The 18,791-nt window shown below is 44.4% G+C and overlaps 1 protein-coding gene across 1 annotated transcript; it reads right to left on the bottom strand.

The window, feature by feature from the left end:
• Nucleotides 1-1,238: 1,238 nt before the first annotated feature.
• On the bottom strand, nt 1,239-18,375 carry LOC122146322 (glycine-rich cell wall structural protein 2-like). Its single transcript, XM_042764541.1, has 4 exons — nt 18,161-18,375; nt 16,911-17,144; nt 16,396-16,584; nt 1,239-1,318 (listed from the first exon to the last, which is right to left on the bottom strand). The coding sequence occupies exons 1-4, from the start codon at nt 18,255-18,257 to the stop codon at nt 1,239-1,241; spliced, it is 600 nt and encodes a 199-aa protein (XP_042620475.1). The 5' UTR covers nt 18,258-18,375.
• Between the last annotated feature and the right edge of the window lie 416 nt (nt 18,376-18,791).

Consider the following 18,791-nt stretch of genomic DNA (forward strand, 5'->3'; position numbering starts at 1 on the left):
TTTACAGGTAATGAGCGCAACAAAACTTTTGGTTTTTAACAGGATTCGGTGTGTGGGCGGCTCTTGAGAATACCACGTAAAATCCGATAACCATCAGTAGAGGGTACCCTAATAACAAATCTTTAATACATGTATAACGTTGATTTATGCATTTGCAACAACAGATGCGACATCTTAGATTTTTTTTTTCTTTTACAACTTAAATGAGGGTGTCGTGATCTACGCCAGAGACTGTCTGGCCTTTATCGCATATCCTGGTGCGTAGAAACGGCCTTTCATCTTGACGGGGTAGATATAGCCTTAGCTTTGACTGTTTGCACACATGGATTTTTTTTTAACAAAATCAAAAGCTGTGATATCTGTTTGTATTAAGTATGTCTCATAAGTGTGTGTGTGTGTGTGTGTATTGAGGCTTGAAAAAAAAAATCAAGGTGTGAATAAAAATAATAATTGTAACTAAAATAAACTAAATTAACTAACTAAAATTATACAAAATTTCCTATGTACAATAGTCTGTCTTGTTAAAATGAACATTGGGTCTTTGAGCGGATGGATTTAGGCAAAGTTAAAAGAGACAGAGCCCTTGAAATTCAATAGTTTTACAATCGAGTTGCAAGCCCCCCAAAAACCTTTAGATGTTTTACAACCGCTTGATACCTTACTGATGTGCTCGCGCCAGTAATCACACAGACACCAGATGCCAGACATTGTTCGCGTTTCGATGCACTACTTGAGACAAAATATTTACACTTTCCTGCCATATTGTAAAACCGGGGGGTTTTAATTACATATGTCTGTTTTATTTGCTGGATAACACGACACAAGTGTTACAGAAGGAAATCAAAAGACCTTCCAAAACACATCTGTTAGATATTTGTACACATGTGTGTGTGTTTTAACTGATATAGCCTGAGAAATTAAGATTGACAAAAAATAAAAGATCTATCGAAGGATTTAGTCTAGATTTAGCGTGTAGGCATTGCTTGATCGTTAGAGAGGCAGGGCTGTAGGCGTGGCTCGACCGAAGCTCTCCCGAGTTTGACAGCGGTGCGTGAGGTTGATCCGTCGGTTCCTTAAAAACTTCCCCTATACCATTTTCACATTTTAAAGTTTAAAGCACATAGTTTTGAACAGTTTTCAAATGGCCCCACACACAAAAACACTTTTCCCGCCGATCGTAAATTCCTTTTAGGTCCATACAAAAAGATGGGGTCTAGAATTCGCCTGCCACACAGTTCTCAAGCCGCCTGCCTCTGCTCACTCAAGGCCGCGGTGTGTGATGCGGTTTCGTTGAGGAAGCGAGACTTCTTTGTTTTTGCTTTCCAAAAGAAAACAGATCAAGAAATCATGTTTATATCACGTTTATAATGGGTTTTATGTTTTTGTTATGTCGCTCCGGCCAGACAAGGCTTCACAATATGTTAAGAGAAGTAACATTTCTGTCTCACGCTTGAGGCATTTGGCTAATCACACCACGCTGGATAGCTGGCCAATCACAGCACACCTTGCTTTTCAGAGAGATGAGCCTTGTAAAAATAATAAATAAAAAGCATTTCAGAAGGCAGGGCATATAGGAGAAACAATAACGTACAGTATGTGGAAAATATATATATTTTTTTAACCTTAAACCGCATAAACATTTCATTACCCCAAATAATGATCTTTTTAGCAGCATCATATGACCCCTTTAATACACTAAAAAAAATGATTCACTTTACTCAATTGTGTCAGATTACAAGCAATATTATTAATTAAATTGAACACATTAGAATTAATCAAGATGCTTACAAGCAACCATTCAAAATTAGTAAAATAACATGAAAAAAATTAAGTAAAATTTACATAAATATATCGGTTTCGTTGGACAAAAAAAAAAAAAAAAAAAAAAACAAGCACCCAGCTGCAGCCTGTAGATAGAGGTGGGGTTGCACGCGTCACCCCACCACATACCTATAGTTGGCGTTCAAGAAACACAGCGCAAAAACGTAATACGCATGCACATGCCTTTTTCACAAATTCATGTTTTTGTTGATTACATGGAGATGATACAGGCATCTCGTTCAAAAGCTTATGTTTTCAAGCCCCCAAAACATAGTTATTGAAGACACCTGATGTTAACAAACAGAATCACTGAAGGAGAAAAATCAATATTTTGGTTACCATTACGGTGGTCAGTGTTTGCTTTAGTTGGGCTCTTGACCCTTAAACTTTTTTTGGTTGCTGTACTTGTGATACAGTAGCTAGACAAGCCAAGAAAGAATAAGATCATCATCATCATCATCATCATCATCTGACCTGGATTTCTGAGTTGGGTGTGTTTTACCGATAACAGGCGTCCTGTGGTTGTACAATATAAGGTCTGGTATTTTCCACATAATCAGAGAGATTCTTAGAAGCGCTTCTGAACAAAACATTTTTAAAAAAGAAGAAACTTTCATTTAGGCACACAGACATCAAGAATCAGCCTGAGGACCTCAACAATGGTGACCATCAAAAAGCATGTTGCACTGCATTCTGGGTGCCACCAATCAAAACTTGTTCCCATCTTGCTTTGCGGCATGAATAAATTATGAGCTGAATTGTCTTTTTTTATTCTTACTATTCTTTTATTTTTAGTTTAGTAAATGAGTTCAGATATTCAGGTCAAATGATGATTATGTAAAATCATAACCAACACCACCTAATCATCTTTACTCTTAGCTTGTCTAGCTGTTATAACTCAGTTACAACAACCATACAAAATATAATTAATTAATTAATTAATTAATTAATTAATTAATTAATATATATATATATATTATATATATATATATATATATATATATATATATATATATATATATATATTATATCTATATATATATATATATATATATATATATATATATATATATATATATATAATATATAAAAAACACCAAGGGTCAAGAGCCCAACTAAAGCAAACACTGACCACTATAATGGTAACCAATAATTTACCATTTTCTCCTTCAGTGATTCTGTTCGTGAACTTCAGGTGTCTTCAATAACTCTGTTTTGGGGTCCATAAGATAAGACAAGCTTTTGAACATGATGCCTGTATCATATCTATGTAAGCAACAAAAATGTGAATTTGTAAAAAGGTTGACGTCATGTGCATGCATATGTTTTCGCAGGGTGTTTCATGAACGCCAACTACTGGCCTGGCATGCATAACATAGTATTCTTTAGCATAGTGTTTTTTTTTTTGTTTGTTTTTTTTCAATGAAATCAATAATTTTGTAAATTTTACTTAATCTTTTCATGTTATTCTACTCATTATGAATAGTTGCTTGTAGGCATGGGCCGGTATGAGATTTTGACGTATGATAACCTTAAGCAAAAATATCACGGTTTGACGGTATCACGGTATTGTTGTTACAAGATAATTTTTTTTCACCTCCTCACTGGACACAATATATTTTGTTTTTGAGCAACATACAGAATATTAGAAACAGTAGAAATAATTAATTTTTTTTCTTTGATTTGTTTCCTAAAATGAAAAAAAAAAAAATACATCTTTGATTTAAAATGACATCTTTATTTAACCTAAATCTGTAATTACAGTTATTTAATTTTAGTTATATAATTCATATACATCATGTATATCATTTAGTTATATAATAATAATAATAATAATAATAATAATAATAATAAAACAATTTGATATAATAATAACCCAATTTGAAGCAAAAACAGAATGTTCTGACAAGCTTTGTGAAATTATACTACATGCCTGAACGAAACAAACAGCAGAAGCTCTGAATGAGATGCATATTCACTCTGACAGCCGGAGGCGACTCTGGAACACTAGATACAGACCAGATACAGCATTTTCTCGGTTACCACTGTAAACAAAGCGGCACTAAAACTGCTTTAATATGCATTATACAGAGACGAGATGAAAAGAAAATATCACATAAACTTTTCAGAAGACAGTCAGCTCCCCTCAGAAATACATTCATATAAACCCCCAAATCAATATTGAGGATTTTCTTCCAATAGTTCATGCATCATGAACAGTGAGTGATCTGCCTGCTACAGTATTTTTTTCTGTGCGTCTGTCTTCAGCGTCTCTGGCCTGTGTTAACGGGCGTTAACAGACTTCATATTCTGACATAAAATGACATTTTGGAAAATGATTGCATTGCAACACAGTTTGTTTAAGTCCAGAACAGAGAGTTGCAAAAAGGCAAAAAACATCCGGCATTACGTTATTTTCATGGTCAAGAGGGCTTGCGGACAGCCGCGCACCCCGTGGTACTGCGCATGTGTCAAGCTCATCCGTCTACGCTCATCTGCTGTTGAGTATACTTTTGAAAGCGGTGCGGACGCGGCTGTGCGCGAGACGGAAAGGAACACTGAATGTGAAGTGTACCCAGGCCATCCTACACATACGTGACTGACCGCTTGCTCGCACCAACAGGAGGAGGAGGGGTCAGTGTTACTCTCTACACTGCACTCAGCCTGAGGGATTCCTGCTCTTTCAGTCATTGAGTAGACATGGAAACCAGCGCATTCCGCAGGAACGGTATAATGGAAAATATTAGTGGTTTTGAAACCGTGACATTTTCAAATCGCGGTATACCTTGAAACCCGTAATCGGCCCATGCCTAGTTGCTTGTAAGCATCTCATTTGATTAATTCTAATGTGTTAAATTTAATTAATAATATTGCTTGTAATCTGTTGACAATTTTGAGTAAATAAAGTGAATAACTTTTTACAGTGTAGGCTAATTCACTCAGAACGCATTTTTCATTCCACTGCTGTACTTTTCCATTGTATTTCAACTTCCACTGACTTGCCTTGCTACCAAATCTCTATCTGTGTGGACCCTGTATTCTAATAGGTGTAGTAATATTGGTCCGACAAATACGTGAATGGGCCACAAAAGGGAGAAAAAAAAATAAAATAAAAAAAATTAACCCTGTGCTACGTCGTTGCCTCCTTTCATCACCTCAGCCACCCCCTCATCAGTGCTGTGCTGGCGCTGGTTCTACTCATTCCTAAACTGCGTTCATTACTTTCAAAGACCTTTCTGCATTTCTTTAGGCTGTGTAACAAAGTCAACAGATCTTCTCACTTGTGGTTCGTCTTGGAATAGCGTGAGTTATGCTGAAGTATCCGAACAGACACAACAAAACAGCAATCAACGAGAAATACACTCGAGCTGTCATCCTCCCGACCTGCAATCTCACAATGATCTCTGCTGGAAAATGCACTGAATTGGTGCGTCAGAAGCAGTGGACAGCAAAGCACACAAAACTCAAACGAATACGTGTTGCTGTAATATCAAACTCTGTAAAATGGGGCTTTAAAGATCCAAGGAGATCAGGTCAATTCCAACCCTGATCAAACTCACCTGCCTGTAGTTTTCTAGTAATCTGGAATGCCTTAATTAGCTTGTTCAGGTGTGTTTGATTGGGGTTGGATGAGCTGAATCTGCAGTGGTCAGGTGGTGCAGCGATCATGTTGTGATACCAATAGGTGTGTTCGACTTCATGCAGCGCTACGCAGACTGAAGCAGTGTGTGCCGCTTCTTCTCCTTCTCCTTGTAATTAACAAGAACAAAATATACAACTGTAACGTACAAGAATGTGCAAACCAATTATTCAGTAATCAACAACTGTATATTTAGGGAAAACATTACATTACAAGTATTGTTTGATTTTTTACTGACAATGTTCTCCAAACTGGTACAGTAGTCCTTAAGTCTCCTGAAGAAAATGGATGAAATTTGGCTTGGACCCTGACCTGCTTATGTATGTGAAATTTTCCCAAATTAATAAAAAGATGTACAAGAAAAGTAAAGTTATTATTATTACGTTCATTGCAATAATAAATACATATCAAAATTATTTATTTTGAAAGTAATATTTGTTTTCCTTCAAATTACATTTTCCATATACACCCCCCCAAAAATAAAAATCCTTGTGTAGACACAATTACAAAATAGATTGATAATGTAGACTCCTTTTCCATTGAGCAAACAAATCACAGGAACAATCAATGTCCAGATTAAATCTCTTGAACACACTTTTAGCTGCATATACCATGAAACATTTTCAATATAGCCTCTCTTAATTTTTATTTTAAACAGTATATTTCACAAACACGCCAAGCTTTATTCCAATTCTAAATACACTGGTCCACAATAAGCTTTTGACCTGTATTGCCTGTTATAACATTCCTTTATTTATAAGTACAGCTTTGTTTAAGAATATCAATGTCTCCTAGTGTGTGTACTCCAAATGTCCCCACAAGAATAATAGGCCTAATACCAGTAAATTTTGACCTTGTGGGGACATTTTTAGGTTCCCATGAGGAAACAAGCTATATGTAAATTTAAATATAAATGATACAGAATGAAGTTTTGAAAATCTATAAATAAAGTTTTCTGGGAGGGGTAGGATCAGAGTAAATGGCAACGGCCATTGTTTCATCTGCGTTCGAGGGGAGGGGCTTACTGACAGGTTAATTCCACACCAGACCGCAAGCTGCAACTCTCACCGATCGGTCTGCGCTGCTCCGCATGACGTTGAACACACTGCTGTTCCCAGAATGAGATCCGCAAGATCCGGACCTTGGCATTTATAGGCTTATAATAATAAAAAATGTTGTGAAATAGCAGCCTCATAACACTAACTGAACACTGATGCCCCAAAGATAATGGACTTTCTCATCGGAGCTGGTCAGCGATCTAACAGTTCTCAATGTCAAATGGCCAATCAAATCCATGAAGGTGGGCATTGCCTGTTTACACCCTGAGGTGTAAAAAGTACTCGAAAATTATACTTAAAAAGCAGATACAGTACAGAAATTTTTACAACTTTAAATTGTGCTTATTAAAAAAGGATGACATGTATAGAGGAGAAACTAACTGCAGCCCATGAGGAAGATTCTTCTGTCACTCCTGACCAGCTGAAGAACCTCCATGAAAAGACAAAAAAAATAATAATAATAAATGCAAAGAGTTTGCAAAAGGTGTGCAAAAAATGGTGGTGGGGAGATTTTAAGGTTATTGCATTTGGTCCCATTTGAGTCCCCATGATATAATGTGGAATATTTTGTGTAAAAATGGGCTAATACTTTGCTAAAAGTCCAGGTCTCAGAGAAAGGAACTTAAAGAGTTACTCCACCACAGAATGAAAATTGTCATTAATCACTGACCCCCATGTTGTTCCACACCCGTAAAAGCTTCATTCGTCTTCAGAACACAATTTAAGATATTTTGGATGAAAACTGGGATGCTTGTGACTGTCCAATAGACTAAGTAAGTAACACTGTCAAGGTCCAGAAATGGATAAAAAGCATCATCAGAATAGTCCATCTGCAATCAGTGATTCAACCGTAACGTTATGAAGTGACAACAATACTTTTTGTACACAAAGAAAACAATAATGACTTTATTCAACAATTCTTCTCCTGTGTCTCTCCGCGTCACCTTAGTGCCATTTTGTAGAATTTGAGCTGAATGCAGGCAGCCTACATTCTTCTGTCAGCCGCACTACAAGGATAGGTTTTCTACATGTTAACGCTTTGATTTGAAAGGAAACACGCATCCGTGTGGCGCATCTTAAATTGTGTTATGAAGACGAACAAAGCTTTTACGGGTTTGGAATGACATGGGGGTAAGTGATTAATCCATCTCTTCATTCGAGCAATTCTTTATTTGAGATGGGGTGACAAAATCTTTCTAAACTGTTTGAGCAAACAGGGAAAACATGCCATATAAATAAAAGCACTGAATTGAAAAGATCTCCAGTAAGTGTTAAGTCCCATGACCATTTTCTTGACCACGTCCCTGACCATGGCCGATTCCCTGACTGCTACCCTGGCCCTGGCCGTTTCCCTGACCTCTTCCCTGACAATAACCGCTTCCCTGACTGCTTCCCTGACTGCTACCCTGACCATAACCACTTCCCTGACCATGACCACTTCCCTGACTGCTACCCTGGCCGCTTCCCTGACCATAACCACTTCCCTGACCGCTTCCCTGGCCATGACCACTTCCTTGGCCATGACTGCTTCCCTGACCGCTATCCTGACCATAACCGCTTCCCTGACCGCTACCCTGGCTGCTTCCCTGACCATATTTATAATAATAAATAAAAAAAGTTGTGAAATAACTGCCTCATAACACTAACTGAACACAGATGCTGCAAAGATAATGGACTTTCTCATCGGAGCTGGTCAGCGATCTAACAGTTCTGTTGGCACAGCCATGTTGCGTATGATAACCAGTAAATTATATTTCAGACAGGACCACTTTGGCAAGTTACTTGAGTTTATTGAAACACAATTCATCTTTGGCGGTATGGTTCCTTATGGGGGTTCTTGCTCCAAAATTAATTAAACACACAAGAGCTTTAACATTAAGCCCCCGGAACCATCAGCTTGGAAATACATAGACAATTAAGACACTTAGTAATGTCTTTAAAAGCGAACACTGGTAATAGTGTAGATTATTACAAGAGCTTTAACGTTAACCCCCCAAACATAATGAGAGGTATTACTGCCCGAAGAAGAACCCCCCCCCCCCAAAAAAAACAACCTTGTTCCATTCCTGCAAAAGAGAAAAGACAATGCTACTGAGATATTCTTAATGTAGTCTACTGGCTAGCAGAGGGGTATTGTCCCCTCTAAAAGGAGGGAGAGAATAGCAGACCCCTCTTTAATTTAAGTAGCGAGGGGTGTTCATCCCCTGCTGAGGGATGAACAGCAAGCCACTGTAGCAAGCCCCTGTAGTTATAGCAGCAAAGGTTGTTCTCTCCAGCGGGTGAAAACAGCAGCCCCCTTTTCTTTTCTTTTTTGTTTTTGCGACGGACTGACGGCTGGCCCCAAATATGCAGCAGTGGTGTTCTCTCTAGCAGGAGAACCACAAAAACAAAGCAGCATGTCCCTAAGATTGGCATGAGACGTAGAAGAGCAGCGTGCCCCTTATGGTATTGTGAATACTATGAGATGCAGAGTTTTTTTTTTTTTTAAACGGAAGAGCTGCTCAAGGCTTTTTGCACTTATATAACATCCTGAGTTGGAGGCCTAATGTATTGTTGATACGCTGATGATGACCACGACCCATTACATGGGTCTGGAGACTGCGGTGGTTGCTGCGCCTAAGCGGAATGAATGGCTGGTATAAAGCGTGGGGTCCATACCACAATGGAGGCATGCGGTTCGGAGACATGAGGCAAACCAATGTTTGGACATAGCTTTTCCTTTCTCTGTGATGAAAAGTGAATCTGTAGCATTGGATTTACTGCGTGAGCTTACCAGCCGGTTTATGGCTGTGAGGGGACAATATCCATCGTTGGTTCTAGAAATTTAATGGTACTTCCGTTATTATCGCTGTCTGTTTTGGAATGTTTCAGATAGATGGAAAAGTAATCGGTGTGAAATGATGTCTTTGATTGTGAGATCGTGCGAAGGGTCAAATATTTTGGTGTTAGTAGTGAATTCTCCTCCTCTGAGGAATCCATAAAAGGCGTTGAGGAACGCTGCATCTAGAAGCGAGTTTGTATGCGGAGTGAAAAGACCTGATCTTAATTTATCCACCATCGTGTGCACCTGTGAGAGAGACAGCGGTAGTTGTTTATCTGGAATTGCAGGGCTTTCCTTTTTTAACCTGTTAAGGAGAAGGCATATGGAAGGATTTTGTAACAGGCTTTGAGAGGAAGAATCTAAACATCTAAAGTGGAATTGAATGCCTGAGATCATTATCTTAACGGTGGAAGGCTTAAGCTTTCTGGATTCGAAGCATTGTGTAATGAAAGCACATAGTATAGGTATGTTAGCTGGGAGTTTAGGCACCGAGAAAGCGTTGCAGAAATCTGAAAAAGACGACCACGCCGAGTCATAAGTTTTAAGTATTATTTTTGCTAGCCCTGATCTCATGTAGTATGTGGCCGATTTAAGGTATTTTTGCAATGTTGCATTCAGTCTAGGACTGTTTGACTGAAGTCTGGGCAGCCCAGTCGTGATGAAGCAGCTCCAAGGCAGTGCTAGTATAGTGAGTTGAAGCGGTCTTAGGGCAGAGAGATGCGGGGTGGGAAAACAAACTGCAGAGTGAGCATGATAGTGCTCGTTGCCCGTAAAGTGTCTGCTAATGAGTGCAAGATCGACCACGGACCAGTCCAGTCGCTGATTAAAGCAGTGTATGTACATTGCTGCTTTAGATGAAAATGATTTGTGGTATTCGTATAATAGTGTGCCTTCGTAAGACAAAGCGAGATCCGAAATGATGGCTAGATAGGTATCTAATTCCTTTCTCCTGTCTGAATACATCTCTAAACACGCCGAAAGCAACGTAAAATTCTGCCATAGTTAAACTTTTGGTGAGTCTTGGATCGTTATCTTTAAGAATGACAGATATATTCCCACAATCCACGATCCTTCTTTCATTCATTTCTGCGCATAGCAATATTTTAACCAAGTTTATGTCGTTACTTGACAGGATATGAGTGTGCAGTTGGGGAGAAATGGCAGCTGCTGGGGGGAAGGAGGGCACCCTGGTGTAAGCGGCAGATAACGCTGATCCTAGAGATCTTCTAGGAAGAGCCAAGTCGGGAGTAAGGGCGTGGTTTGAGGTCGAGCTGGAAGTCTGCCCGTCAAACATCGCCCGAGGTGCAGAAGACAAGCACTGCGATTCCAGTGCCTGGATCCTGTTGTTCTTGTCGGAGGGGGTTCCTTGAATTGACAGCAGCGCTGAGAGAACCCTGTCGTCTCCCTGTTGTGCTGGAACTTGAGAAGAATGAGCTGTTTTCACCTTCTTTGGGTTTGGATACACTTAATCAGTGGAGATATTATTTATTTTCTCCCCGAGGCTTTACAGCCGGTAGATCGGGGCAGAGAAGATACTGCGTTGGTAGATGGGGGCTGCAGGTCTTGACTGACTTCTTGTAAAAGAGTCAAGAGCTGATCATGATCCAGATTCGGAGGCACTTGTACATTGTGAGAGTACAGTTCTGGACAAGATCCTTTCTTTGGGCCATTCGTTGATGGAGAAAGGATTCCTCGCTGCTATCCTAGAACTGCGTCTCACTAGCTGGGTTGGATCGACATCTTCGGTGTAATGATCCAGAATCTCGTCTGGAGACTCTTCGGATAGGATTTGTCCTAGGATGTCCGAAGTATCCATGACCAGGAAGCAGCAGGTAAGATTTGAAAGAAATAATGTAAACGTAATTTTCATGCGGGTTTATAGCTGTATCGCAATGCTTGCGAGCATTTTGAGCATACTTACCGAGCAGTAATGCCACGTATATATGTCCCATGTCTAATAGGAGAATGGTAGTGATTGGAGCAATTTGACAGCTGATTTGGCCTGACTGAACTAATGCTGCGCTCAATTTAATTATACGGAGGAAAAAACATGCTGAAGAACCTCCATGAAAAGACCGAAAAATGTAAATAGTTTGTTGTGTAAGGTGTGGAAAAAATGGTAGTGGTGGGTAGATTTTAAGGTTATTGCATTTGGTCCCATTTGAGTCCCCATGATATAATGTGATGTACAGGTGCATCTCAATAAATTAGAATGTCCTGGAAAAGTTCATTTATTTCAGTAATTCAACTCAAATTGTGAAACTCATATGTTAAATTCAATGCACACAGACTGAAGTAGTTTAAGTCTTTGGTTCTTTTAATTGTGATGATTTTGGCTCACATTTAACAAAAACCCACCAAATTCAATATCTCAACAAATTAGAATATTTCATAAGACCAAAAAAAAAAAAAAAAAAAAAAATTTTTTTGTAGTGAATTGTGGTATGGAAGCCCAGGTTTCTTTGACAGCGGCCTTCAGCTCATCTGGATTTTTTGGTCTCTTGTTTCTCATTTTCCTCTTGACAATACCCCATAGATTTTCTACGGGGTTCAGGTCTGATGAGTTTGCTGGTCAGTCAAGCACACCAACGCCATGGTCTTTTAACCAACTTTTGGTGCTTTTGGCAGTGTGGGCAGGTGCCAATCCTGCTGGAAAATGAAATACAAAACTTGCTCTCATCTGAAAAGAGGACTTTGGAACACTGGGCAACAGTCCAGTTCTTCTTTTCCTTAGCCCAGGTAAGACACCTCTGATTTTGTTTGTGGTTCAGTAGTGGCTTAACAAGAGGAATACGACAACTGTAGCCAAAGTCCTTGACACGTCTGTGTGTGGTGGCTCTTGATGCCTTGACCGCAGCCTCAGTCCATTCCTTGTGAAGTTCACTCAAATTCTTAAATCAATTTTGCTTGACAATCCTCATAAGGATGTGGTTCTCTCGGTTGGTTATGCATCTTTTTTTCCCACACTTTTTCCTTCCACTCAACTTACTGTTAACATGCTTGGATACAGCACTCTGTGAACAGCCAGCTTCTTTGGCAATGAATGTTTGTGGCTTACCCTCCTTGTGAAGGGTGTCAATGATTGTCTTCTGGACAACTGTCAGATCAGCAGTCTTCCCCATGATTGTGTAGCCTAGTGAACCAAACTGAGAGAACATTTTGAAGGCTCAGGAAACCTTTGCAGGTGTTTTGAGTTGATTAGCTGATTGGCCTGTCACCATATTCTAATTTGCTGAGATAGTGAATTGGTGGGTTTTTGTTAAATGTGAGCCAAAATCATCACAATTAAAAGAACCAAAGACTTAAACTACTTCAGTCTGTGTGCATTGAATTTATTTAATACACAATTTGAGTTGAATTACTAAAATAAATGAACTTTTCCATGACATTCTAATTTATTGAGATGCACCTGTATTTTGTGTAAAAACGGGCTAATACTTTGCTAAAAGTCCAGGTCCATTTATGCTTTGATTTGAAATGAAAGAGCATCCATGTGGCGCATCTAAATTTGTGTTCTGAAGATGAATGAAGCTTTTACGGGTTTGGAACAGAGTGGATCGCATGTAATCACTCCGCTCTGGGTTCACAATTTCCCGCTCCACTCATACCAGAAACACCAATCCGCCTTTGCTCTGTGGCTAAAATATTTCAGTATGTTTGAAGTGTTGTTCATAACGTAGCCTATATTAAAATAAAAACTAAAATAGTTTCAAAGTGACTGTGGTAGGAAAAAGTTTGCACACATGCAAAACTAATAATTGTCAGCATTAAAAGGTATAATTACTGCTTTCTGCTGTGCAAACTTAGTTTGACAAAAACAGTACATTTGTCAGTTATTTTATTTACAGATCGATGCATTTCTTACAGACTTCTGCTCATTTAAAATCAGATACAGATGAAGTAGCACTGTAAGATTACATTTGTTTAAATGCATTATTGCAAGAGCATTGCTGTACCCGTTTAAAAAATCATGCTTTAACCTGAAAATATTCAGTAAGAGGAACAGACAAACTCCTTGAGAACTAGCCTATAACTTCCCACTCTGCTATTGCCTTCATTATAACCTTCTGATTTGAGAGAGATCCATCTGTATCAAGCTATAGCTGAATGATTAATGTGAATTTGATAAATACGTATTTATTACAGGCCGTTGGCATGAATTATACTTGTGATGGAGCGGTGGTGGAGTACTCTTGGAGAAAGTGAAAACCACAACGCGCCGCCTTTTTAAAAAAAAAAAAAACCACACACCAAAACTCTTCAATAAAGCAATTCTTTTTATTTGAGGTGGGGGGGCAGAAAATATTTCTAAACCGTTTGATCAAACAGGGAAAACATGCCATAAATAAAAGCACTGAATTGAAGATCTCCTGTAAGTGTTAAGTCCCATGACCATTTCAGTGACCACATCTCTGACAGTTTCCCCAACCACAGCGCTGGCCATTTCCTTTACCACATCCCTGGCCGATGCCCTGGCCGCTTCCCTGGCCCTGGCCGATACCCTGTCCGCTTCCCTGGCCGATGCCCTGACCGCTTCCCTGGCCCTGGCCGATACCCTGTCCGCTTCCGCTCCCTGACCCTTCCCTGGCCCTGGCCGATCCCTGTCCTTCCTCCTGGCCGATGCCCTGTCCGCTTCCCTGGCCGATGCCCTGTCCGCTTCCCTGGCCCTTGCCGATGCCCCGACCATGACCACTTCCCTGGCCCATGCCCTGACCGCTTCCCTGGCCGATGCCCTGTCCGCTTCCCTGGCCGATGCCCTGTCCGCTTCCCTGGCCCTGGCCGATGCCCTGGCCATGACCGCTACCCTGGCCGATGCCCTGACCGCTACCCTGGCCGATGCCCTGTCCGCTTCCCTGGCCCTGGCCGATGCCCTGGCCGATGCCCTGTCCGCTTCCCTGGCCCTGGCCGATGCCCTGGCCATGACCGCTACCCTGGCCGATGCCCTGACCGCTACCCTGGCCGATGCCCTGTCCACTTCCCTGGCCGATGCCCTGTCCGCTTCCCTGGCCGATGCCCTGACCATGACCGCTTCCCTGGCCGATGCCCTGACCATGACCGCTTCCCTGGCCGATGCCCTGACCATGACCGCTTCCCTGGCCGATACCCTGTCCGCTTCCCTGGCCGATACCCTGTCCGCTTCCCTGGCCGATACCCTGTCCCTTCCCTGGCCGATCCCTGACCATGACCGCTTCCCTGCCGATCCCTGACCATGACCCTTCCCTGCCATCCTGATGCCCTCCCTGGCCGATGCCCTGTCCGCTTCCCTGGCCGATACCCTGTCCGCTTCCCTGGCCGATACCCTGTCCGCTTCCCTGGCCCTGGCCGATGCCCTGTCCACTTCCCTGGCCCTGGCCGATGCCCCGACCGATGCCCTGTCCGCTTCCCTGGCCGATGCCCTGTCCGCTTCCACGACCGATGCCCTGTCCGCTTCCCTGGCCCTGGCCGATACCCTGTCCGCTTCCCTGGCCCTGGCCGATGCCCTGTCCACTTCCCTGGCCCTGGCCGATGCCCTGTCCTTCCGCGCTGCCGTCCACTCGCGGCCGATGCCCCGATGCCCTGTCCGCTTCCACGACCGATGCCCTGTCCGCTTCCACGACCGATGCCCTGTCCGCTTCCCCGGCCCTGGCCGATACCCTGTCCGCTTCCCTGCCGATCCCTGCTTCCCTGCCCTTCCCTGTCCCTGGCCGATGCCCTGTCCGCTTCCCTGGCCGATACCCTGTCCGCTTCCCTGGCCCTGGCCGATGCCCTGTCCACTTCCCTGGCCGATGCCCCGACCGATGCCCTGTCCGCTTCCCTGGCCGATGCCCTGTCCGCTTCCCTGACCGATGCCCTGGCCGATACCCTGTCCGCTTCCCTGGCCGATGCCCTGACCGCTTCCCTGTCCCTGGCCGATGCCCTGTCCGCTTCCCTGGCCGATGCCATGTCCGCTTCCCTGGCCGATGCCCTGTCCGCTTCCCTGGCCGATGCCCTGTCCGCTTCCCTGGCCCTGGCCGATGCCCTGTCCACTTCCCTGGCCCTGGCCGATGCCCTGTCCACTTCCCTGGCCCTGGCCGATGCCCCGACCGATGCCCGTCCGCTTCCACTACGACCGATGCCCCTGTCCGCTTCCTGTCCGATGCCGATGCCCTGTCCCTTCCCTGGCCCTGGCCATACTGCCCTCCCTGGCCGATGCCCTGACCACTTCCCTTTCCACTTCCCTGGCCGATGCCCTGTCCGCTTCCCTGGCCGATACCCTGGCCACTTCCCTGGCCCTGGCCGATACCCTGACCGCTTCCCTGGCCGATGCCCCGACCGATGCCCTGTCCGCTTCCACGACCGATGCCCTGTCCGCTTCCCTGGCCGATGCCCTGTCCGCTTCCTGGCCATGCCTGGCCCTTCCTGCCTGCGTTCCCTGGCCGATGCCCTGTCCGCTTCCCTGTCCCTGGCCGATGCCCTGTCCGCTTCCCTGGCCGATGCCCTGTCCGCTTCCCTGGCCCTGGCCGATACCCTGTCCGCTTCCCTGGCCGATGCCCTGACCACTTCCCTGTCCCTGGCCGATGCCCTGTCCGCTTCCCTGGCCGATGCCCTGTCCGCTTCCCTGGCCCTGGCCGATACCCTGTCCGCTTCCCTGGCCGATGCCCTGACCATGACCGCTACCCTGGCCGATGCCCTGTCCGCTTCCCTGGCCATGACCGCACCCTGGCCGATGCCCAGGCCCTGACCGCTTCCCTGTCCGCTTCCCTGGCCCTGGCCGATGCCCTGTCCGCTTCCCTGGCCCTGGCCGATGCCCCGACCGATGCCCTGTCCGCTTCCACGACCGATGCCCTGTCCGCTTCCACGACCGATGCCCTGTCCGCTTCCACGACCGATGCCCTGTCCGCTTCCCTGGCCGCTTCCCTGGCCGCTTCCCTGGCCCTGACCGCTTCCCTGGCCGCTTCCCTGGCCGATACCCTGACCATGACCGCTGCCCTGTCTGCTTCCCTGGCCCTGGCCGATGCCCTGTCCGCTTCCCTGGCCATGACCGCTTCCCTGGCCGACGCCCTGTCCGCTTCCCTGGCCCACGCCCTGACCGCTACCCTGGCCGATGCCCTGTCCACTTCCCTGGCCATGACCGCTGCCCTGTCCGCTTCCCTGGCCATGACCGCTTCCCTGGCCATGCCCTGGCCCTTCCTGCCCTGGCCATGCCCTGCACTTCCCCCGATGCTGGCCGATGCCCCTGACACCCTGGCCGATGCCCTGTCCGCTTCCCTGGCCCTGGCCGATGCCCTGTCCGCTTCCCTGGCCCTGGCCATGCCCTGTCCGCTCCTGCCTGCCATGCCTGCCGCTCCCTGGCCTGGGCCGATGCTGTCCGCTTCCCTGTCCCTGGCCGATGCCCTGTCCGCTTCCCTGTCCGGCCTGCCCTGTCCTCGGCCCTGGCCGATACCCTGTGTCCCGCCGATGCCCTGTCCGCTTCCCTGGCCGATGCCGATGACCCTGGCCGATCCGCTTCCCTGGCCCTGGCCGATGCCCTGTCCGCTTCCCTGGCCCTGGCCGATACCCTGTCCGCTTCCCTGGCCCTGGCCGATACCCTGTCCGCTTCCCTGGCCAATACCCTGTCCGCTTCCCTGGCCCTGGCCAATACCCTGTCCGCTTCCCTGGCCCTGGCCGATGCCCTGACCGCTTCCCTGGCAACTTGCCTGACCTCTTCCCTGACCACGTGGTTCACTGCATGCAAAGCCACCTGTGGTTGGGCAACATTTCTGTGTGGCAGGACACTGGCCATCACGGAAACAGCTTTCAGCACACAGTGGAATCATCTCTGGTAGGGGACATTGACCCGGCTTCACTGCGTGGACACAGATAGTCAGCTTTAGTCGGTGCATATAGACAGTATGCCACTTTCAGAGCATGAATAACAAGTTCTACCTACAGAGTGAATTATATTCCAAGTATTATTCCTCTACGTTTTGTAAAGCCATCCTGTGCTTTAAAACTATCCTAAGGGATAAATTCAGACCTACTTTGGACGAGAACAAAAGGCAGAGTTTCTGCTTAAAAACTTACATTTAATTCAATGAGTTAGGCCCTGTCCCAAATGAAACACTTCATGTGCACTTGCTGTCTGTAGGGTGTAGGGTGTCCCATTTGTCATTTTAGTGTTCAGAAGGGTGCTCGCGAGCGCCCCCTTTGCAGCCGTTATGCACCCTCGATCCACACTTCTGCCGAGCCCACACTGGGGCGAGCTCCACAGTGGACTTCTACCCGACAGTCAAAGTGGCATTACATCACGAAAGTGCGGACTCAGAGGAAGACAGCGAGGGTTTAGGGTGCCATTTGGCACAGGGCCTTACTTGTTTGTTTTTTTTTTGGGACCCATTATTAACTGAAACTCACTGAAAATAGGCAGCACGCAAACAGGCCCAGAGTCATATCGACAGCATTTGTGTCCTCCAGGGCAGTCGTCATCAGAAGAACATCCTCGACGGGATGGCACAACCATCAGGCTCACCGGACATAAACCATCCACTAGAGAATTCAAGAGGATCATTAGGGGAGGCCAGGGAGTGTGGTTTCAGCATTTGTAAATCGGGGTTTCGCAATGAGTCTCAAACCTACATACAAATTTTATATATTATATATATATATATATATATATATATATATATATATATATATATATATATATATATATATATATATATATATATTCATATATATATATATATATATATATATATATGTCTGTTCAGATCAGATCAAGTGTTTTAAAACCTACTACTCATTCCTAAACTGTGTTCATTATTTTCAAAGACCTTTCTGCATTTCTTTAAGCTGCGTAACAGAATCAACAGATCTTCTCACCTGTGGTTCGTCTTTGAATAGCATGAGTTATGCTCAAGTATCCAAACAGACAAAACAAAACAGCGATCAATGAGAAATACACTAGAGATGTCATCATCCCGACCTGCGATCTTACAACGATCTCTGCTAGAAAATGCGCTGAATTGGTGCGTCAGAAGCAGTGGACAGCAAAGCACACAAAACTCAAACAAATACGTGTTGCTGTAATATCAAACGCTGTAAAATGGGGTTTTAAAGATCCAAGGAGATCAGGTCAATTCCAACCCTGATCAAACTCACCTGCCTGTAGTTTTCTAGTAATCTAGAATGCCTTAATTAGCTTGTTCATGTGTGTTTGATTGGGGTTGGATGAGCTGAATCTGCAGTGGTCAGGTGGTGCAGCGATCATGTTGTGATACCAATAGGTGTGTTCGACTTCATGCAGCGCTACGCAGACTGAAGCAGTGTCATGGTGGTGGGGAGATTTTAAGGTTATTGCATTTGGTCCCATTTGAGTCCCCATGATATAATGTGGAATATTTTGTGTAAAAATGGGCTAATACTTTGCTAAAAGTCCAGGTCTCAGAGAAAGGAACTTAAAGAGTTACTCCACCCCAAAATGAAAATTGTCATTAATCACTGACCCCCATGT

Source organism: Cyprinus carpio, chromosome A10 (assembly GCF_018340385.1).
Source record: "Cyprinus carpio isolate SPL01 chromosome A10, ASM1834038v1, whole genome shotgun sequence".
NCBI lineage: Eukaryota > Metazoa > Chordata > Actinopteri > Cypriniformes > Cyprinidae > Cyprinus > Cyprinus carpio.